The 22,498-nt window shown below is 60.4% G+C and overlaps 1 protein-coding gene across 2 annotated transcripts; it reads left to right on the top strand.

Moving 5' to 3' along the window:
• Nucleotides 1-14,214: 14,214 nt before the first annotated feature.
• LOC100592362 (endothelin-converting enzyme-like 1) lies at nt 14,215-22,223 on the top strand. 2 transcript variants are annotated; one of them, XM_030803006.1, is made up of 18 exons: nt 14,215-14,324; nt 15,300-16,186; nt 16,790-16,858; nt 16,966-17,076; nt 17,164-17,256; nt 17,459-17,583; nt 17,832-18,054; nt 18,540-18,638; nt 18,871-18,945; nt 19,096-19,193; nt 19,441-19,499; nt 19,580-19,631; nt 20,201-20,268; nt 20,420-20,544; nt 20,894-20,959; nt 21,237-21,332; nt 21,574-21,650; nt 21,796-22,223. In XM_030803006.1, exons 2-18 carry the CDS (start codon nt 15,401-15,403, stop codon nt 21,893-21,895), a joined length of 2,322 nt encoding a protein of 773 aa, XP_030658866.1. In that variant the 5' UTR covers nt 14,215-14,324; nt 15,300-15,400; the 3' UTR covers nt 21,896-22,223. The 2 variants fall into 2 exon arrangements, with proteins under 2 accessions (XP_030658866.1, XP_030658865.1); XM_030803005.1 differs by having other exon boundaries at nt 19,096-19,199.
• Nucleotides 22,224-22,498: the final 275 nt, after the last annotated feature.

Below are 22,498 nucleotides of genomic sequence, written 5' to 3'. Positions count from 1 at the left end.
TAGGAGGGGCCCTGAAAGCCACAGCTGGCCAGGACACCTCAGTCCCAGCCTGGGCAGGAGGGGAGAGCCTAGCCAGGAGCTGGAAACCCTGCCCATGCCCAGCAATTGTGGTGCCCAGGGCTCTCTCCCTGCAGAGAAAGAGCTGGCTCTGGGGGTCTTTGAGGTGTGACAGCATCCTCAGCCCAAGAAGGAAATGAGGCCCATGTGCCACTGATAGGGATCCCCTGCCCTTGGAGCTCTGAGAGGCTGGTGACACAGCTGAGGCTCCTGGAGACTGTGTGTATTGGGGTGGAGGAATGGATAGGTGGGGTGAGGGTGGGCAGTAGGGGCTGAGTGGATAGGTGGAGGGTGTCCTGCCCGAATATTCAGCCTTTAGTTAAAAACTGAGCTCAGTTATGGTTAAGAGGCCTGGCTTCAAGCCTCAGCTTCCATTCCAGCTCCCTTACTTCCTGGCTCTGTGACCTTGGGCAAGCTCCGAGCCTCCTGTGTCTAAGTTTCCACACCAGGAAGGATAGAGCAAATAATAGAACCAACTTCATAGGGTTATTGGAGGATTAAAAGAGAAAATATATGCAAAGTGCTTAGCACAGGGCCCAGTGCACAGGAGGGGCCCATAAGTAGGGCTAATTATCTTTGTAATCTCCGCAGTGGCTCCACCCTGCCTTGCCTGGACTAGGAGGGGCTGGGCTGGCAGCAGGCCGAAGGTGGTGGAGCCCACAGCCCCTCTCCTTCCCATCTTCCTCCTCCTCTCCCACCCTGGCTTCCACACCTGCCCCGCCCCCAGGCAACAGTTCTCTGTGCGCCTTTCTGTCAAGGCCGCCAAATTGGCCAAATCTCCGTAATGCTAAAAAATTGGTCCATTAGCTGGCAGGGAACATTGACAGGACGGGAGAGCGGAGAGCATCACCATCACAGATGTGCCAGGGGCAGGGGGAAGGGGCTCCAGAGCCAGCCCTGTGTGTGTTTCTGCACATATATGTGTATGCACGTGTGTGGGTGCGTGTGTGGCTGAGGCCCTGCTGTGTGCCAGACGTGCTACACTCGAGGCTTTCACAGCATCATCTCATAAACCCCATGACAGCCCTGAGAGGTTGGTCCTGTTATTACTCCCATGTTACAGATGAGGAAATGGAGGCTCAGAGACCAGAAGGGCTCAAGCAGGGTCACTCAGCAGGTATCAGGGAGAAAACTCACCCTCTACTCTGGGACTCCACTGGCCTCTGTGGGGCCCCTTCCCAGAGGTCCCAGTGGCCTCAAACACCCCATGATCCTTGATCCCGCAGTCTCTGCCCTCATCCCTGCCTCCTGGTCCTGCCCTGGGGGTCTTCTCACTGCCCTGGAGCAGCTGGCTGGGGAACTTCATCTCGTTGGGGTCAGCCATGCCCAGTTTCTCCTTGTGGGGAGAAATGGATGTGGGAAGTGATCAGTGCCTGGATTAGGACGGGGAGGGAAGCTCAGGGCTTCTGGCTGTCCTCCCTCCTTCCTGGAGGGAGGGGTGGGCTTGGACAAGCACTGCCCACACTGGGCCACTCCCTGGCTGCCCATCACGGGGACAAGGCTCTTCTCTGCCCTCTTTGGAAGTCATCTCACTTAAATCTAGCCTGGGTAGGTATTACTGTCCTTATTTTGGGGCAAAGAAATTGAGGCCTAAAGAGGCTAAGTAACCTGTCCACAGCTAGTGGAGGGTGGCACTGGGATTGAATCCAGATCACTCTGACTTCAGAGCCTGGGCTTTCAATCCTTTCGCTCCAATGATGGGGAGCACCTCCATGGGTGTCGTGTCCTATCAGAACAGTTTGAATCCTGAGAATGTGTTTATTCATTCTTTCCTTCCATACATATGAAGTACCTCCTAGTGCCAGCACTGTGCACTGGGGATGCAGAGATGAACCAGCTCCTTCCCTACCCCCAGGCCCAGGCTGCTGCACACAGCTGAGACAGCCCCTACCCCACTCCTGCAGCCCCAGGAAGCCCCTGCTTCTCCTCTCAGGGCTGCTCGGCAGTCCTAGCCTCTTCCCCCTCCCTCTGTCCCTTGCTTCCTGGATCTGCTTAACTCTGAGTCAGTCCACCCAGCTGCCCGCACACACACGTCCTCATCCTTCCTGTAAGAGGTGAGCTCCTGCCAGTGGGCCTCAGGACCCCCAATTCTTACTCTGCAGTCCCCTGGGCCCCCATTTCCCACCCCAGCACCCCCATCAGATGGGTAGTAGGGACATGGCTCATGTCTGGGGATATGGCTGCCCACTCCAACCACCCTAAGGGAACAATACTTCAAGGCCAATGCCCTGGGCTGTGGCTGGGGACAGGGAAGGCTGAAGAGAGGGAGGCTGGCAGGCTGAGGAAAGAGCCTTCTCTTGGCCATAACCTGTCCTGAGACACCGCCAAGGGTCCGGCTGGGCTGCCGCATGGCCCCGGCCTCGCTGTCTATTGTGGACTGCATATTAGTGTCCCCCAAATTCCTATGTTGAAGCCCTAATTTCTAATGGGATGGCATCTGGAGACGGGGCCTCTGGGAGGTGATTAGGCCTTGAGGGTGGATCCCTCATGATGGGATGTGTGCCCTTCTAAGAAGAGATGGGAGAGAACTTGCTTCCTCCCTCTGCTCTCTGCTGTGGGAGGAAACAACCAGGGGACAACACCTGCAAACCAGGAGGGCCCCAGTGGAAGCCGGCCGTGCTGGCACCCTGGTCTCAGATGCCCAGCTGCCAGGACTGTGAGGATACACGCACCCTGTTGAAGCCACCCAGCCCATCGTGTTTGCTGTAGCAGCCCAAACGAACACACCGTCCATCCTCAGCCTGGCCGCCACCCACGAGAGGTGAATGAGCGCCCCCAGAGCCAGCCATGGCCCAGAAGTGAGGGGATGTTGAGGGAGGTGGGGCAAGCTGGCCTCCATCTGACTGGAGACAAAACTAGGATTCAGCTCCTCAAGTCAACATAGTCCCTTTTAACATCCCCTCTATGCAACTCTGCAGGGTAGAAAGCTCAGCCAGGGAGGCTCAGGTACAACTGCCATGCACCGGTGGGGGTGGAGCACTGGCTGGTTGCCGGGAGGGGCTGCCTCTGATGCCGCTGCTCCTGAGTAGTCCAAGTGGCAAGTTTCTCTCTCCCACTTTCCTTCCCCCTTGCCCCCTCCCCGAGCCTGATTCCTTAGAACCCCTTGATGGACTGTGGTAAAGTGTAGTGGTTATGACTTTGGGCTCTGATGTCAAGCAGTTTAGGTTCAAGTCCTACCTCTGACACTTCCTAGTCATGACTTTGGAAAAGCCCCTTCATGGTAAGCTGTGGTCTCCTCACCTTGCAAAGTGGGAGGATAATAATGGTACCTGCCCCTTGGGAGGTGTTGCAAGGATTCAGTGAGATGCAACAGTGCTGGTACAATGTGAGTCCTGATGGCAATGATGGTGGTGTCGAAAAGGATGATGATGATGATGATGATGATGATGATGGTGGTGGTGGTGGTGATGATGATGGGGAATTCGGCGAAAAGGATGATCTAGATAAGGTGATGGTGCTGATGGTGGTAGAAAAGGGGAGGATGACAAGGATGGGGTGCTGCAATTCAGGCCCAGTGAAGAAAGACAGCAAGGCAGGTAGGAAGCTTGGTGATGCAAGGGTATGAAGCCGAAGGGTGCTTCTCTGTGGATCCTGTGCCTACCCCACCTGCTGTTAACCCCCTTGCCTCCAGCCAGCCTAGGAGAAGGCAGAGGTCTCTCTTCTTTCCTGCCTGACCCTGGCTGGGCATTAGTCCGGGCTCTGGTCTCGCCATGGCCCCCTGGCCCCACCCAGGTCTTTGGGAAGCATCCAGGAGTCCTGGTGGCCGATGTGAGTCCCGGTTCTCCAGACCCAAAGGACCTGTCAGCAGGTGATCATGGGGTCCAGAGTGGCAGGCATGGACTAGTGCATGGGTCTTGAGCAGGAGCCCCAAGGCTGTGGCCCATCCCCTGGGCTCTGAGGAGGGTCAGGGTAGGGCTGTGGACCTCAGATGGGGTCCACAGGAGGAGGTAGTTATGTGGGCTGGATGGGCGGGTGGCTGTGGTGCTTCCGAGTTTGGAGTCAGACCTGTTCACATCCAGTTCCACCACTGATGAGCCATAGATTAAGAAATCCTGGCTGTTTTGTAATCTCCCCAAGTCTCAGCTTTATCTCTGTCCCGACACATGGGGTCATGATTGTATTTTTCACAGGTTGGGCAGTCAGCAGAACACCTGCACCTGGGAGGCACCCCAGAGACATTGCTGACTGACTTTGTTATCATGACCTTCATTGGCTCTGATGGGCTGCATAGACCCTGGCCTGGGCTGCAACCGGGATGGTCATGGGCCAGGCCCAGGCTGGGCTGGGGGCTCCTGGCAGGCAGGCTGGGCTCAGATGCTTCACCTCCCTGACCCCTCCATGTGCCGGCTCTCCACTGCCCCCACCCCCCAACCTCCCCCTGCGCCCTCTCCACAGGCTGGCGAAGGCTCTGACGTGTGAAATAAAAAGAGATTTTAATTACCTCTCAGCAAAACAGCAATTAGAGAGAATCACAGCACAACAGCGGTCCCCTCCTCCACTCCCTCAGCCAGGTCCGCCTTCTCGCCTATTTCTCCCTGCAACCCCAGCGTGAGGCTGGATGTGACAGGAAGTCCTCCCATTCAGCTCAGGCCCCCATCCCTGTACCCCAGGCATGGGGTGGGCGAGCCAAAGGTCAGGAGGTGGTCTGTGCTGGGGATGGGGGTGGGAGGGTGCCAGGGGCTGTAGGGAAAGCCCCCAAATGACGAGGGCTGCTTGGGCAAGTGGGGCCTCCTTCTGCGCACACCTCGCGGGTGGCCAGGACCCCATCTCTCTGGGGTCTGTGTGCAGACCACAGGGCTCTGCATCCACACCACGTGTGCCCTGGCAGTGCCCGTCCCTGTGTGCATGGCTGGCACGTGTGAACACCCGTGTGTGCATGTGAGCCTGGCAGCAACCTGGGGCGGTGCAACCCTCAGGATGAGCCGGCTGTGCTGGACAGGCAGTGCATTCTCCTGCAACAGGCTTTTAAAATAATTGCCTGTGACCCTGAGCAGTAGCTCTCTGCCCGCTGGCTGCCCCTGCCCCAGGCGCCTGCTGCCAGGGGTCACTGCTCTGTCCATCTGCAGAGACTTGGGCACCTGTGCTGTACTTGGGGATGGGGCAGGGAGGGCGGGTGAGGTGTCTCCATGGGTGGCCTGAGGCTGGGGGCTGTGGGTGGTGGGTGGCTGATTGAAGGGATAATTGCAGGCAGCAGGCCTTAGCTAATGCATGCTATGATAAAGCCCCATTACTGAGGGAGGACGCTGAAGCATGGGGGTGAAGGCTGGAGGGGAGGCCGCCTATGGGGCACTGACAGCCTTTCTCATGGGAGGGGGAGTGGGCAGCCACTGACACCTCTGCAGTCCCCTACCTTCCAGAGCTGCAGCCAGATGAGTTGGGAGAGCCAGGCCCCAGGGTTAGGAGGGACCCGCCCCACAGACATGCACGACCACCCCTGGGCAAAGGTCTGCAAGCCTCCACTCAGTTGTCTAGGGGCCCAACCCCCATGGAGGAGCAGCAGTTTCCTGGCCATTAATCTTGGGGTTCCTGTACTGTGAAGCCTCCCAGCCTCAATGTCAGGGAATATCATCACTGGGTTGTAGAAGTCAGACTGGGCCAGGTGAGGTGGTTCACGCCTGCAATCCCAGCACTTTGGGAGGCCGAGGAGGGTAGATCACCTGAGGTCAAGAGTTTGAGACCATCCTGGCCAACATGGTGAAACCCCGTCTCTACTGAAAGTACAAAAATTAGCCGGGCGTAGTGGCAGGTGCCTGTAATCCCAGCTACTCGGGAGGCCCAGGCAGAAGAATCGCTTGAACCCGGGAGGCAGAGGTTGCAGTGAGCCTAGATCCCACCACTGCATGCCAGCCTGGGCAACAAGAGTGAGACTCTGTCTCAAAAAAAAAGTCAGACTGGCAGTGAATGGACGACTGACAGCAGAGACCCCAGCTCACTGGGTGTCACAGATGCCAGCTACCTGTGGTGGGGGGACGGATTAGCCTGGTGAGTCCCTGCAACATGGCCCCAAGTCTCACCCACTTGTCTATGGGGAACAGACCTCAGCATCCATTTCCCAGAGGTCCAGAGTGGGTACATGACTTTCCTAAGAACACACAGCCGGGGCTGGATCAGACCCCACATACCCCTAATCTCTCAGCGTGGCCACTTACCAGCTGTGTGACTGTGAAAGTCACTTCATCTCTCAGGGCCTCAGCTGCTTCCTCTGTAAAACGGGATAATAGTAGCACCTACTCCTAGGATTGTCCTGAGGAGTGAATTAGATAATTCAGCACTAATGCCCAGGGCCTGGCCTAGAAGTCAGATGCTTCTATCCTCAGCACTGTCTTTGTTCTCTGACCCACATCCTTGTGGTAGGCAGAATCCTAAGATGCCCCCAAGATTCCCGGCCCCCGGTGTACACATGCGCATCCCACCACTATTCAACTGAACACAAATCTGGGGACTGGTGTGAAGGGATTTTGCAGATGTGATTAAGGTTCCAAATGACTTGACCTTAAGGAGATTACTGGGGTGAGCCCGACCTAAGCACATGAGCTCTTCAAAATCAGAGAATTTTGCCAAGTGCAGTGGCTCATGCCTGTAATCCTAGCACTTTGGGAGGCCAAGGTGGGAGGATTGCTTGAGCCCAGGAGTTTGAGACCAGCCTGAACAATACAGCGAGACCCCATCTCTTAAAAAAACAATAATAATAAAAGCAGAGAGTTTCCCGGGCTGGTCAATGTGAGGAGAACAGAAACTGGAAGCAAGTGGAAGATTCCACTGGAGGGAATTCTCCATTGCTGGCTGTGGAAATGGAAGGGGCCTGTGGGAGCTGACAGCAGAACCCCAAAGTGGACACCTTGATTCTGGCACTTCAAGGAACTGAATTCTGCCATGAACCCTGAGCTTAGAGGAGGCCCCTGAACCCCAGATGAGCGCCGCATCCCCAGCCGACATCTCGATTTGGCGCAGTGAGGCCACGGGCAGAGAATCGCATGCCGTGCCTGGACCGCTGACTACAGAAACTGTGAGGTCATAAAAGTGTGCTGTTGTAAGTAGCTATGTTAGTGCTACTTTGTTTTGCAGCAATACAAAACTAATAACCCTCTTTGGTAGTTCTGTCACAGGCTCTGGGACCTCTTGCCAAGAGGGGAGCTTGGTGCCAGGCTGAGGGGCAGCCCCAGGCATAGCTGGCACTCTCCGGTGACATGTGGATATGCACCTTGCTGCTGGCTACTCCTGGCAGGCCTGAGCACCTGCCCAAGGGGCTGTCACAGGTGGAAGGGAAGGCAGAAACTTGGCACCCAGGCTTCCTGCTCCGGGCCGTGCTGGAATTGGGGGAACCTTGTACCCAGTTGCCCGTCCTCCAATCTGACCTATCATCACGACAGAGGAGGAGGCCTGTGGGAGGCCTCGCCATGTGCTGTCCAGCCCACAGCCCCAGGGTGGGTGACAGTGGGCGGAGGTGGGGCAGAGGTGGGCACTGATATTCATAGTGATGCAGGGTGAATCACGGGAGCCCCAAATCTGCTTCTCTAGTCCTTTACCCACTTTAAGGAGCCTCTGACAATGCCTGACCCCCTCAAACACACCGTCTGGAAGGAGGCCCCACCAGGAGACAGGGCCCTGTTCCCAGCCCCCCCGCCTGCCAATATCCCCCTCCCCAGACCCTCTGTCTCCTCCCCCGCACAGCCCTGCTCTCTCTCCAAAAGGGACAATTAGTGGCCTCAGCTTTAATTAGCTAACGATCCCCTTCAGCTCCAATCACTTGAAATGATGATGGAGTGCTGGGGGAGGGGACTGCAGGCCCAGGACCCTGGGAGCCAAGGAAAAGGCCCTTCAGGCCATTCAGGCTTCTCTGCCTGTCCCAGGCTCGCCTTTCCTTGCAGTCCCAGGCAATGTGCCATGGAGACCCTGACAGGAAGGGGTGTCCCCAGCCCCCACAGCCTCATTTGCATCCCTCTTGCAGCAGGAGCTGAGCTCCTGTCGTGGCCTGTCCCTCAGATGGGGAGCCCAAGGGACCTGCTTGTCAGCGCTAGAGGCCACTGGCCGGAGACTCTCCACCGCCCCCTCCTTCCTGTCCCCCATAGCCACCATCCAACTTTGACTCGGCAAATCTGACCCCCACTCCTGACTCCCTGCCTTGTGGCCAAGGCCTTGCCACTTAAAGCTTGGGTAGGAAGGACAAGGCAATAGGAAAATCTAGGGTTCCAGCAGAGCTGAGGAAGAGAGGCTGTTGTGAAAATAGCGAGTCACAAGATAACGTCAGGTACGGACAAATGCAGTATGGGATGTACCCAGTGGCACAGACAGAAAACGGCTTGGCCTCTTCAGATAGGGAAATCCAGGAAGGGCCAGTGGAGGTGGCGACATCTGGAAAGGAGGCCAAGGTCCCGGCTGCAGGCCCTGAGATGCCTCCTGAGGTCGCTGAGCAAAGCCACCCTTGGCACCTCCAACGCAGGTTCTGGGCCTGAGGTCCCAGGCTGGGCCCCTGGCTCCGAGCTGCCGTTGCTTCAGTTCCTGAGTGCCTTGCTGCCCCCTGCAGAACTGTTCTTCCATCTCCCAGCTGGCAGTGTGCATGGCCCCGAGACTCTGAATGCAGCAGACACAGGGTCAAGCCTCCGTTTCAGTACTGAGTCTCTGCGTGAACCTGGGCATCTTCCTTTCCTTCTATGCACCCCAGTTTCTTCCGCTGTAAACTGGGGCCAACGACAGGGCTCCCTCATGGGCTTACTCAGCATGAGGCTCAGTGTGGAGGAGATAGAGGGCTTGGCGCAGAGCATGACGCTTGGGAGCCGTGACAGGCCTGTCTAGGTTGCAGCTGGGGCCTTGCTCCATTCAGCCTGGCCCAGGCTCTGGGCACCCCTGCTCTGGGGCCCTTGGGCAGCTTCCTCAGGTGGGGGCCTGTCAGTGGGATCCTGGAAGCTTGAGATGGACCTAAAGGAGGGACACAGGTCTGGGGACAAAGCACTTGAGCAGAGGGGACAGCTCGAACAAAGGCTGCGCTGTGAGTATGCCATGCTGGTAGAGGAGGGACACTCAGGGGAGGGGAGGAGACCACAACCAGGAGGATCCTGGAAGCTTGAGATGGACCTAAAGGAGGGACACTCGGGCAGAGGGGACAGCTCGAACAAAGGCTGCGCTATGAGTATGCCGTGCTGGTAGAGGAGGGACACTCAGGGGAGCGGGAGGGGACCACACCCAGGAGGCCTCAGAAGCCACAATGGCCATGGCTACACAGAGGCTGTGGCCGGGAACAGGCAGAACTGCAGCAGCACCCGGGTGGGCAAGGAGGGAGAGACCCCCTTCTCCACTAAGAAAGGGAGAAGGAGGGGCCAGAGCTGGAGACAGGAAAGGGATAGGAATGAGAGGAGGAGGTGAGAAGTCTTTCCGAGGCTGGCTTTGGAGTGCAGTGAGTTTCCAGCACCAGCAGGTGTGGGTGGGACCTGGGACCAGAGCCAAACACCTGGACACAGCATCCGGGGGATGGAGGAAGGGCAGGAGGCAGGGAAGCTGGGACAGGTTGGGCAGAGAGGGACAGTGCGAGGCAAAACTCTGGGCCAAGGCCTTAGGATTTGGAGACCAGACAGGGGTGAGTGAGACAACCTAAGTGTCCCTCAGTAATGGAGGGTGACCCCGAGGACCTCTGGCTGGGAAACACTAGCACAGGCCAGATGGGGAGGAGAGGCACTCAACCATCAATCCTATTGTGTCCTATTTATTAAAATAAATCAATAAGGGCTGGGCACAGTGGCCCATGCCTTTAATCCCAGCACTTTGAGAGGCTGAGGTAGGCGGATCGCCCAGAGTTCAAGACCAGCCCGGGCAACATAGCGAGACTCCAGTCTCTACACAATAAAAAAAAATTGACCGGCCATGGTGGAAACACCTGTAGTCCCGGCTACTTTGGAGGCCAAGGTGGGAGGATCACTTGAGCCTAGGAGATCCAGGCTGCAGGGAGGTGTGATTGCACCACTGCACTCTCTCCGGGAAACGCAACGAGACGTCATCTCTAAAACAACAACAAAAATACGATAAAATAAAGAGATACCCAGGTGGGCCTAGATGCTCACCCTGCAGTGGTCGCAGAGCCTACCGGGCCTTACCTTGGGAGGGCTGGGGCTGCGCAAACGAGGACTTTCATGTTTCTCCCTACAAACTTATGTGGCTTCAATATTTTAAAACAAGAGAATATTTACATGTTTCTTATATAAAAACAACATTGCTCTAGAGACTGGGAGGTGACCCCAAGAGGAGTCTGTGCATGGCAAAGTCAACCACGGGGTTCAGAGTGGAGAGGAGGGCTGCAGGAGGGTGGAAAAATGGCCCCCTCTTTGTCATCTGGTGGGTTCCAGAGCAAAGGAAAGGTGTTCAGGATCCGAGAGCCTGGGCAGGTTTGCCTGGGTGCTGTGCCTGGTGTATGGCTTGGCGCTGAGAGATGCTTCACACAGGGCATCTCCGTGAGCTGATCACAGCCGTCACCTGAGTTTATCATATGCGTCCCCTGTCCTGGGCTCCAGAAGGGGCCGCGGGCTACCTAGAGGGGAAGAACAGGGGCTGCCATAGGAGAGACTTTTCATCCAGTGGAGTAGGGGCCTGTGGAGGCAGCACCTGACCAGATGGGAGAGGCCACTTCCAGGTGGCCCTGAAGGATGGTTGGCAATTGGCCACTGTAAGAGGAGATGGAGGAACAGCGAGTGCTAAGGCCTGAGGGATGACAGAGCCAGCCATGTTCTGGGAAATGGAAATAGATCAGAGTGACCAGAGGAAAGAGGGAGGTATGGGGGCGGGGAGGCAGAGAGGGACAAAGACAGAGAAGAGCCAGGAAGAGGCCCTGCCTCGTGGGCCACACTAAGGTGCCTGAGCTCCACCGTGAGGGGTGAGGAGGGCTTCCGGCGTGGAGGCCAGAGTGGAGGCCAGGTGTCCAGCAGTGGAGGCCAGTGCCAGCAGTCCAGGCTGGAGTGGGCCTCGTGTGGGGTCAGGACCTAGCAAAGGAGCTCAGCCAGAGGTCTGGACAGGGTGGAGGAAGCCAGGCCAGGAGGGCCGGGGAGTGTGGGGAGGTGATAGGCCAGGCCAGGGAGCCCAAGGGCTGCCCTTGAGGCACAGGAATCTGAAAGCCAGTGGAGGACAGAGTCCAGCTGTCCCCCCACCGCCCTGCCAGAGGTAGGCCCCACTGGAGGCTCAGGCAGGACCAACGGGCACCCGTCACCCCACCTGGTCACAGCAGTGGGGAGGAGTGGAGGCCTGGGGCAGAGTGGTGGGGTACCGGGCCTTTGGGGTCTCTCAGTTCGGCTGTTGGCCCCGAGATTTCCAAGATGAACCTGAGTCAGCACCGTGGCGGCCACGGCGGCTCCGGCCTTCCTCCACCCCCTCCCTGCCACCCCGGCCACTTGGGAGAGTCATTTCATTTCTCAAATTAAAAATCCATTTTGTGCTGTGAATAATAGATGGGATGAGCCCCGAGAGGCCGGGTGGAGAACAGGAAGCTGGCTGGGGGCGTGTTTTTAGGGCTCAGAAGATACCACAGATCTGCAGGGGAGGAGTAGGGCCTGGTTGGACAGGGTGGAAGCTGGCGGGGCACGTTCTGGAGCTGACACCCTGCTGCAGCACACCGAGCCAGGGCAAGGGGTTCAGCCCCACCCACATGCAGGCCACAGGACAGAAGCGGGTCTGACCACAAATGGGCTCCAGTCAGGGCCAGGCCCGCTGTTAGGTGGGCAGCCCCACCTCAGAGCAAGGCACTTAGCAGCCCACATGGTGAATGTGCAACAGATGCAAGCTAGTGGTGACAGCACACTGTCCTCAGGGAGGGCTCTATGTCCAGAACCCAAACCAAGTGATGCCCTGTTCGGCAGCGTGGCTGGGATCTACCCTTGGTCAAGGAGGAGACAGAGAGTCAGGATCTGAACCCCTCATCTCCAAGGCAGCTCCGGCAGCACCCAACTGCTCCCTGAAGCTGGGCACCCAGCTGCCTCACTCAGGGCTTGGCTGGGTTTAGCTGGGCACTGCTGTGGCCTGTCATTCTCTTGCTCATGAGTCATGGGGTCACCTTGGTAATTAGGGGTAGGAAGAGATCCCCCAAAAGCGTGAGCAAGCTTCAGGCCAGACCACTGGTGTCCTACTCCCCTACAGCGCCAGCTTCCCTTACAGAGAAGGTGCCGGAGAGTTAAGGAGGTGGGCCTCTGACTTCTCTTTATTGGCAGTCTGTGTGGGGTGGCCAGGACTGAGGGGTCAGAGGGCCCAATTCCAAGTCAATTCCTGTAGGCCCTGGTTGCTGCTCTCAGCCCGGGGCTGGGGGATGAGATGTGAACAGAAAAGGTGGAGTGGAGCCAGGCAGGTCACCCGGCGGGGAGTCGGGAGGCCCATGAGCAGATCAATAGCAGCTGAGTCTGGGAGAGGGTGGCTGGAAAGGGGCTCCGAGAGCTGACCTGGGAGGGAGGAGGAAGGCACGAGGGAGGGCAAAAGGAGGGAGGAGAGACTGAGGGCCTGGGGGCTGCCCCCCACCCCACCCCCGTGACTGGAGCAGAAGAGTCCCTAGGGAAGTGTGTTTGCCTCTGTGCCTTTCTGTCGGAAGAGTCGGCTCTCTGAGACAATATCCATTTTTACATTTCTTGGAAATTTCACGGCATTCATTTTGGGGAAAATAAAAGCTGTCATTGCTGGAGAAATGATACCAATCAGGGCCTGAAAAGACTGGAAAATTATCCTCCTGGAGACGGGAACATTGAGGGAAAAATGCAGATTAAAAGCACAAAGAGCCACTTTACCACCTCCCTGCCCTCCCCTCCCCCCTTCATGGAATCACCACATTATAAGTAATTCCATTTTTCCTCCTTAGAATTAATAGGACCCAAGAAGGATGCACGGGGCAGACGACAACCCTGGGGTGGCCAGAGATGGAGGCAGGGTATCCAGAGTGGGGGCTTAGAGACGGAGAGATGAACAGGCAGGGGAGAGGCAAGACAGGGGCAGAGGCCAGCACTCAGGGCCAGGGCTCAGGAGCCGGGCAGACGCACAGCCCCTGAGGAGGAGAACAGGATGATGGGTAGGTTATCAGAGTCCCTACCTTGTTGTGATTTTTATCAGATGGAGCTCCATGGCTCTCACACATTGTTTAGGCCAATCCTACGGGCTGGAGCCGGCAGACCTGGGAGGGCTGGTGCTTTGTGGGGTCTCCTGCTAGAGACACCAGAGGTAGGGTAGGGCAGAGAAAGCAGAGATTCCAGAAACAGTATCAGTCTTCCAAGGAGCCCCAAGTTCTCTGTGTGCCATTAGGGCCAGGCTGTCTGGCCAAGGCAGGCAGGCAGGTAGAAGAGGGCTCTGCCTCCAGGCAGTGGGGAGGCCCCACATTTAAAAAGCCAGTTCACCTGGCAGAAGGCAGGAGGTGGGTAAATTCAGAGTCCCTGCACCCAGCCTGCCCTCCCATCAGTCCACATACCAGGGTCTTGAGGCTCAGGGCCCGTCTGAGGCCCGGGGCTAATGGCCAGAGGGGGCAGGCTCCAGCCTTCGCTGGTTCCAGCAGGGAGACTTCGCTCATTCTTCTTTCGCCCTTTTCTTCCTACCTGGGCCAGGGACTCCCTGAGCCGTGGTGCCAGGGCCAGCCAAGGCTGGGGAGGATGGGGAAGGGGGCGGCAAGCCCTCTTCTTGCAGGAGTCCGCACTGAGTTCCCTTCACCAGGGACTAGGTGAAGGGAGCGAGGCCAACCGGAAGCCCTAATGGAGAGCCCATCCAGGGCAGGGGTTCCAAGGAGGACAAAGAAGCCGGTTAGTGAAGATGCGCTCTGCGCCAGGGACTGTGCCGGCAGACACAGGCACTACTGACACCGCCCCCAGCCCTTCGGAGGAGTCCTCGGCTCCAGCTCCAGCCCCTTTCCAGCCGGCTGGGAGTGGGGACACTGGATCGGAGGGGACCCTTCACGGGAGTACTCGCTGCCCTCACTCGTCTCGGGACGCTGCTGGACCCGGAGTCCCCGACCGCAGCCAGCGCACGACCCCCGGGAGCCTGTCTCCGCGGCTGCCGACCCACGTCCGCGCTGCCGCCCCGCTGCCAGGTGGCCCGAGAGACGCAGGAGGAAGGAGGGGCGCGCGGGGCGGGCGGAGGAGGGTGGAGCCGCCGGCGCGCCCCCTCCCTCGGGCCGGCAGGCGGGCGGCGCGGCGGGCTCGGCGCGGCGGCAGAGGAGGCGGCGGGCGCTGGGAGACACCGGACGCCTGCTCGGCTCCGCTCCGGCTCAGGCCCCCGCTCGGGCCCGACCCGTTCGGTCACCGCCGGCTCGGGCGCGCACCTGCCGGGTAAGTGGCGCCCGAGTCCCTGCCGCTGAGGCCACCATCGCGGCCACTTCCGTCGCCGCCGCCGCCACTGCGCGGAGCCTCCCGGCTTTGTCTGCGTTCTCTCGGCTGCGGCTCCGGCTGCGGCTGCGGCTGCGGCTGCGGCTGCGGCTCCCGGGCTCGGCTCTCGGGCTCCGCGGACTGCGCGGCACGGCGCCGGGGCTCGTGGGTCGCCAGCCAGCTCGCTCCCCGCCGGGGGTGAAACTTTGCCCAAGTTTGGGTTCTGGGGAGAACCTGTTGAAGCCGGGAGTGGCTCGGGGTAGGGACAGAGATGGTGGGAGTGGGGGGAGGGAACCCGTCTTGGGTTCTCCATCAGGGCCGTCCAGGGGGTGGGTTGTGTGTCCGCCACCCTGGGGCGTTGGCGCGCGCCCCTAGGGAAGGGGCGAGTGGGCCGTCGGGCCACCGAGCAGAAGGAGCCAGCGAGCGGGGTTGACGTCGTCGATCCCGCGGACTTCCGCGAGGACAAAGTTTGGTTCTTTGGCCGCTTTGCGGAGCGTCTGTCTGGGTCCAGCGCAGAGAGCTGAAAGTGTCGCATAGACGCGCCCCTGACCGCACCTCCTCACTCCAGCCTCCGCTCCTTCCCCCACACCACCCGGCCTTGGCTGGGGCAGGTCGTGGAAAAGAAAGGCGAAGGGAAGAGAGACGACCTTTCAGCGAAGGCCCCCTACGTGCCAGGCCCCTTGCCTGGCGCCTCTTGCTTCCAGTAAGAGCCGTCCCAACCCTGCGGCCCTCAAGTGTGTGCAGGGAGGGGACAGGGGAGAAGGCTCCACTGTGCACGTGGGGGTGGTGGCCCCGCCGAGCCCTCATAGTCCCTGGTTTCCGCATTGAATGAGGCCCGCGGCTGGGGCCTCTGCACCCAGGCCTGTGTTCCTTCTCTCGGTGCCCCTGAGCCCCATCCGGCTGCGGCACCTCCTGAGCCTGCTTCTGCCCTTCCCGCAGCTGCGGCCCCGGGGCCATGCGGAGGCCCACGAGGAGGTCGGCGGCCACGCGCATCCCGTAGCCCAGGTGGCCCAGGTCTGCACCGCGGCGGCCTCGGCGCCATGGAGCCCCCGTATTCGCTGACGGCGCACTACGATGAGTTCCAAGAGGTCAAGTACGTGAGCCGCTGCGGCGCGGGGGGCGCGCGCGGGGCCTCCCTACCCCCGGGCTTCCCGTTGGGCGCTGCGCGCAGCGCCGCCGGGGCCCGGTCCGGGCTGCCGCGCTGGAACCGGCGCGAGGTGTGCCTGCTGTCGGGGCTGGTATTCGCCGCTGGCCTCTGCGCCATCCTGGCGGCTATGCTGGCCCTCAAATACCTGGGCCCGGTCGCGGTCGGCGGCGGCGCCTGTCCCGAGGGCTGCCCTGAGCGCAAGGCCTTCGCGCGCGCCGCTCGCTTCCTAGCCGCCAACCTGGACGCCAGCATCGACCCATGCCAGGACTTCTACTCGTTCGCCTGCGGCGGTTGGCTGCGGCGCCACGCCATCCCCGACGACAAGCTCACCTATGGCACCATCGCGGCCATCGGCGAGCAGAACGAGGAGCGCCTACGGCGCCTGCTGGCGCGGCCCGGGGGTGGGCCCGGCGGCGCGGCCCAGCGCAAGGTGCGCGCCTTCTTCCGCTCGTGCCTGGACATGAGCGAGATCGAGCGACTGGGCCCGCGACCCATGCTGGAGGTCATCGAGGACTGCGGGGGCTGGGACCTGGGCGGTGCGGAGGAGCGTCCGGGGGTCGCGGCGCGATGGGACCTCAACCGGCTGCTGTACAAGGCGCAGGGCGTGTACAGCGCCGCCGCGCTCTTCTCGCTCACGGTCAGCCTGGACGACAGGAACTCCTCGCGCTACGTCATCCGCGTGAGTGCGCCCCCTGAGCGCCCTGCCAGTGGCCGCGGATCCGGGGCTCAGTGGCCTTGCCCAGGGGTCCCTGCGCGCGGGAGGCGGGTGCGTGAGAGGAGAGGAGGGAAGAGGAGAGCAGGAGAGGGGAGGGGAGGGGAGCGCACAGCGGCAGAGCGCGGGAGGAGGGCGCAAGTAATTTCCCTGGGGTAATTGCGGTGTTTAGAGGAGCCGCGGGAGCCGCAATTTCCCAGCCCTCTGGCAGGCAGTGAGGGCCAGGAGGGAGGGGCGCGCCGGCGGGCTGGGTTGATATCTCCGCGAGGGCTGGAGCTGGCCCCAAAGCTAGGGGTCCCAACTGTCAGTGGGGGACCTACGAATGCCCCGGACAGATAAGGAAAGTGCAGACGTACAGGGTAAGATTGGGCGTCCGCAGGCTGGGACAGTCAGGGATGGGGCTTTGGCCATCTCGTCTGGGTGGAAAGAGGGGCTGGGCCCAGTCTGCGTGCTTCTGGGGCTGTACTCATGGATGTCTGGTTGTTCTCTGGGCATTGGAGTGGAAATTCCCTCTGTTTAGGGAACACGAAGTGTGGGCCTCTGACCTCTGGCCCCTGTCTCCCTCCTCAGATTGACCAGGATGGGCTTACCCTGCCAGAGAGGACCCTGTACCTCGCTCAGGATGAGGAGAGTGAGAAGGTGCTGGGGCATGGGATAGGGAGACAGGGAAGGCCTGGGGCCCCAGGAGGGGTAGATCCAGGCCAGGCCTGTCCCTGTCCCTGGGTGAGCCCCCTCCCCTGATGCAGATCCTGGCAGCATACAGGGTGTTCATGGAGCGAGTGCTCAGCCTCCTGGGTGCGGACGCTGTGGAACAGAAGGCCCAAGAGATCCTGCAGGTGGAGCAGCGGCTGGCCAACGTGAGCAGACCGGGGCTGGCAGCTGCCCTGGATTTGAGGGAGGGCATCATGGAGCAAGGCTGGGTCAGCTGTGATCTCTCCCCACAGATCACTGTGTCAGAGTATGACGACCTACGGCGAGATGTCAGCTCCATGTACAACAAGGTGACGCTGGGGCAGCTGCAGAAGATCACCCCCCACGTGAGTGTGGCCCAGTCCTCGTGGGCAGGCAGGGTTGGGGGCAATGCTGCTGCTGGGACTACAGTTATCTCTCCCCAGAGATGGGCAAACCCTTCCTTGGCCATGGACTCTCATGTCCCCTCGCTGCCTCTCTCTGCCCCCTCCCTGTCTTCTGTGGCCCCTGCCAACCCCAGCCTCACTGTCCCTGTCCTTGGCCTCACAGTTGCGGTGGAAGTGGCTGCTAGACCAGATCTTCCAGGAGGACTTCTCAGAGGAAGAGGAGGTGGTGCTGCTGGCGACAGATTACATGCAGCAGGTGTCCCAGCTCATCCGCTCCACACCCCACCGGTATGGCTGCAGATCTGGCGTTTTCTGCCCAGCGGCCACTAGGTCCTTCCCCTGCACCCTGGACCTGTCTGCTGGGTGGGCTTTACATTTTCTGCTCTGCATAGCTGGGATGACCGCCTGTCCCTTCTTTGTGGGGCTGTCTGGGTCCTGGGTCCAGCCACAGGTTGGCGGGCACAGGTGGGGGTGGTGCCCTTGGTGGCCCACATGCATGTCTGTCTGGACACCCACTGGCTTCACCTGGCCCCCAGGGTCCTGCACAACTACCTGGTGTGGCGCGTGGTGGTGGTCCTGAGTGAGCACCTGTCCCCGCCATTCCGTGAGGCACTGCACGAGCTGGCACGGGAGATGGAGGGCAGTGACAAGCCACAGGAGCTGGCCCGGGTCTGCTTGGGCCAGGCCAATCGCCACTTTGGCATGGCGCTTGGCTCCCTCTTTGTACACGAGCACTTCTCAGCTGCCAGCAAAGCCAAGGTGGGTTGCCCTTGTTTGGGTGGGGAGGATGGTGCTGAATTGAGGATGGAGCCCTCCCGAGGCCATGGTCCTAACTTGGGGAGCCCCACATGTCCCCTGCAGGCAGGGGGACCAGGCCCTGCTAGTACTCAGCCGATTCTGAGGCTCCAGGCTGCTTCTCCGCAGGCCTCCTCCTCCAGGAAGCTTATGTGGACTATCAACTGCAGGCAGACCTCCCTGCCAGGCCCCAGCCCACCTTCTCAGGCTTGCTCGGGAGGCGTGGCCTTAGGGATGTCTGTGGTCATTGCTGGGGCAGTTTCCTCCTCTAGCTTGTGAGCCCTCAGGGGTGCGGGGCCTGGATCCCCACCTCCAAAGTATCCTCTTGGTGTTCAGAAATGAGGTTTGGGCTTAGAAAGTGGTGCTTAAAGACAGGGGTACCCCTCCTGCCAGGAGTGATGGACCAGGCTGCTGGGTTGACCCTTGCTCCCTGACCCCTGACCCGGCAGGTGCAGCAGCTGGTGGAAGACATCAAGTACATCCTGGGCCAGCGCCTGGAGGAGCTGGACTGGATGGACGCTGAGACCAGGGCTGCTGCTCGGGCCAAGGTGAGGGGACCCAGTGTCATTGGTTGGTCCCATATACATTGAGCACCTACTGTGTGCCAGCAAAAGAGAACAAAAGGGACAAGGAGGCCTTCGTGGAGCTGACCAGGCCTGCCTCCCCCACTGTGAAGCCCACTCGCAGGCTGGCCTAGTGCTCCCTTCCTCGGTGGGTGGGGTGGGGGCGGGGGGCTGTCTCCCAAGGCCCTGTGCACCTTCCCCTGCCCTCGGCCCGCAGCTCCAGTCCATGATGGTGATGGTCGGCTACCCGGACTTCCTGCTGAAACCCGATGCTGTGGACAAGGAGTATGAGGTGGGCCCTGACCCTGCCTGCCCAGCCTGTCCACAGCCCCTCTACTAATGGCATTCAGGAGGGCAGGTGGCCTGCACGGCTAGGTTGTTGCCCAGTCTGCAGGTAGCCCCGCCCTGGCCTGCTGTTGAGTGCCGCCCATGCCTCCTGCAGTTTGAGGTCCATGAGAAGACCTACTTCAAGAACATCTTGAACAGCATCCGCTTCAGCATCCAGCTCTCAGTTAAGAAGATTCGGCAGGAGGTGGACAAGTCCACGTGGGTGCCTGGCCCAGAGCTGGGGGTCAGGGAAGGGTTGTGGGGAAAGGGCAGGAGCTGGTGGGGCAAATCATCTCACAGCCATGCAGATATGGGGGGCACACAGGCCAGCACAGGGCATGGGGTGGGGGCCGGCAGGGTGACCCCCAGACTGTCAGGAGATGGCTGATGAGGAAGCTGTGATGTGAGGGTAGTGGGGGAGGGAGTGTGTGCCCCCATTCACCCCAGCGTCCGTCCACAGGTGGCTGCTCCCCCCACAGGCGCTCAATGCCTACTATCTACCCAACAAGAACCAGATGGGTAAGGGGATGTGTCCCTACGCCAGACAGGGCAGGGTCCAAAAGTAGATGTGTTTCCTACTGAGCACCCCCTTCTTGTAGTGTTCCCTGCGGGCATCCTGCAGCCCACCCTGTACGACCCTGACTTCCCACAGTGAGTACATAGCTTGCCCTGTTTGTGGCTGAGGGCAGGGCTGGCATGCAGACCTTGTCTACCAGGGGTGTGTCGGTGTACTGTGGCCCCAATCGCCCCAGACCCAGCTGGGTTCAGGAGTCAGGACAGCTGTGGACCCTGGCTCCCCACTGCATCCTTGGTTATTTAGAAAAATGTGTAGGTTTGTTATTTGTAACTTCCTGGGGTCTTCCTTACTTGTTTGAGGCTCATTTCAATGTTTCAAAGGTGGCGCAACACTAACGATGAGGTAGGAGGAGAAACCCCTACGTGGGTGCCTCGGTTTCCCTCCTGTCTCCTCCAGCCCTGTTTCACTGCCCAGCCAGCTCTGTTAGATGTGACTTCCTAAAAGCAGCTGGATAGGTTCCACGGGCATTCACATAGCCCATGAGGAATCTGAGGCACAAGTGCCCCTGGACCGCACGAATGCCTCTGTGGCCTCCCTGGGCCACCTCCTGGCCTGGCCAGGAGACATCTGGGGCCTGGGCAGCAGCATAGGGCTCTCAGAGGGTGGTGAGGGCTAGGGCCTGATGCTGCTGCTGTGGGCCCAGGTCTCTCAACTACGGAGGCATCGGCACCATCATTGGACATGAGCTGACCCACGGCTACGACGACTGGGGTGAGGCCTGTTGGGGCCCGAGGGGATGGCTGGGAGCGGGCAGGACAGGCAGTGGAGAGGCAGAGTAGGGGATGGGCTAACTGGGGCTTGTGGGTGGGGAGGGGAGGGGGCTCAGGTGAGGGTGGGTCTCAGCCTGCTGCACTGCCCACAGGGGGCCAGTATGACCGCTCAGGGAACCTGCTGCACTGGTGGACCGAGGCCTCCTACAGCCGCTTCCTGCGAAAGGCCGAGTGCATCGTCCGTCTCTATGACAACTTCACTGTCTACAACCAGCGGGTGAGACCCCCACCTGCCCCTTGTGCCCCTCGGGCCTGGTGGGGCACCGGCCGGAAGCATCACGCACACCCTTGTGCACGTGCCCATGTCCAAACAAAACCTGTGCCCAGGTCCCTGCACACACACTCGGTTCCCACGCACACTCACGTGGACATATAATGAGTGTCCGCAGACTTATGGAGGACAAGGGGGTTGGGGGGAAAGAGTAGGGTTGGAGCCCCCCCTCAAACTCTCTGGGCAAGGGAAGAAGAGGGGTGGTAGGAATTAGGGGCCGGGGCCCAGGGTATCAATGCCTGAGGGAGGCCAGCTGGGCCCCAAGCAGCCCCCTGGCCTCTTCCCTTCCCGGCAGGTGAACGGGAAACACACGCTTGGGGAGAACATCGCAGATATGGGCGGCCTCAAGCTGGCCTACCACGTGAGCGGCCTGCCTGCGCTCCACCCCTGCTGCCGGAGGGACGGGGGCTGATGGGGACTCCAGATGAGGGACAGAGCTGCCTCTCCCTGCCCACCCTGCTGAGCTCTGGCCTGGGGTGGGGCAGGGCATGTGCTGGGGACACGGTCCACTGGAAGAGGAAGGATTCACAGGCCCCCCTTCACAGGGAGAGCAGGGAGGGCTACCTAGATGGAGGACAGAGAGGAAGCAGAGCCCAGGGTGGGCGGGCTTAGCAGGTCCATGCTCTCTCTGTCCCCAGGCCTATCAGAAGTGGGTGCGGGAGCACGGCCCAGAGCACCCACTGCCCCGGCTCAAGTACACACACGACCAGCTCTTCTTCATTGCTTTTGCCCAGGTGGGCCGGGTGGGGGATTGGACTGGGAGCCTTGGGGTGGGGACACGGCATCCAGGGTCAGTCCCAGCCCTGCCTTGCCCAGGCCTCGCATGGACAGCCTGTCTCTCATCACCTGTCCCCTCAGAGGTGATGGTCCTGTGGTGCCGAGGGGGCCTACGGCCTTGTGTGCTGGGTGGGGGCAAGGGGGTGGATGCCCGGCTTCATCTCCCCCTCCTCCCCTCCACCCCACTCCTGGACCCAGAACTGGTGCATCAAGCGGCGGTCGCAGTCCATCTACCTGCAGGTGCTGACTGACAAGCATGCCCCCGAGCACTACAGGTATGCCCACCTGCCCGCCTGGCCTCGTCCACTCCTTGTGTTTGGGGTGGGATCAGGGGGCATGGGAAGGAATAAAAGTCACCCCTGGTTGCCGGGGTTGGAGTGGCTGCAGGGCCCCACACCGTGTGGTCTCTCCCCACCCCAGGGTGCTGGGCAGTGTGTCCCAGTTTGAGGAGTTCGGCCGGGCTTTCCACTGTCCCAAGGACTCGCCCATGAACCCTGCCCACAAGTGTTCTGTGTGGTGAGCCTGGCTGCCCGCCTGCACGCCCCCACTGCCCCCGCACGAATCTCCTCCTGCTGGCTACCGGGGCAGGCATGCACCCGGTGCCAGCCCCGCTCTGGGCACCACCTGCCTTCCAGCCCCTCCACGACCCGGCCCCCCCTGCTGCCCCTCACTTCAGGAGGGGCCTGGAGCAGGGGTGAGGCTGGGCTTTGGGGGGCTGTGAGGGAAATATGCTGGGGTCCCCAGATTCTGCTCTAAGGGGGCCAGACCCTCTGCCAGGCTGGATTGTACGGGCCCCACCTTCGCTGTGTTCTTGCTGCAAAGTCTGGTCAATAAATCACTGTACTGTTGCCTTGGCCTCTTCACGGGTCCCCAGGGCAGGCGGAGCTGGAGAGAGCCCTCTGCAGGGAGGCTAGGGCGCTTAGCACAACTGGGACCCTGGAGAGGACCTTCTTGTCTCCTGGTTGCCCTGGCTTGGCCGCCTGTGTCCAGCCTTCCTGGACTCTTCTATCTTTTCCACCAACCGACAATACTTCCCTGGCCCAGCCACCCTCCCCCAAAGCCTTGCCCAGGGCTTCTTGCCCAGTTCTGGGGCACCCCTAGTTCAGCCTCATGGCCTGGTGAC

The sequence above is a fragment of the Nomascus leucogenys genome, chromosome 22a (genome assembly GCF_006542625.1).
Source record: "Nomascus leucogenys isolate Asia chromosome 22a, Asia_NLE_v1, whole genome shotgun sequence".
NCBI classification, from domain to species: domain Eukaryota; kingdom Metazoa; phylum Chordata; class Mammalia; order Primates; family Hylobatidae; genus Nomascus; species Nomascus leucogenys.
This window is presented reverse-complemented; position numbering and strand designations above follow the sequence as displayed.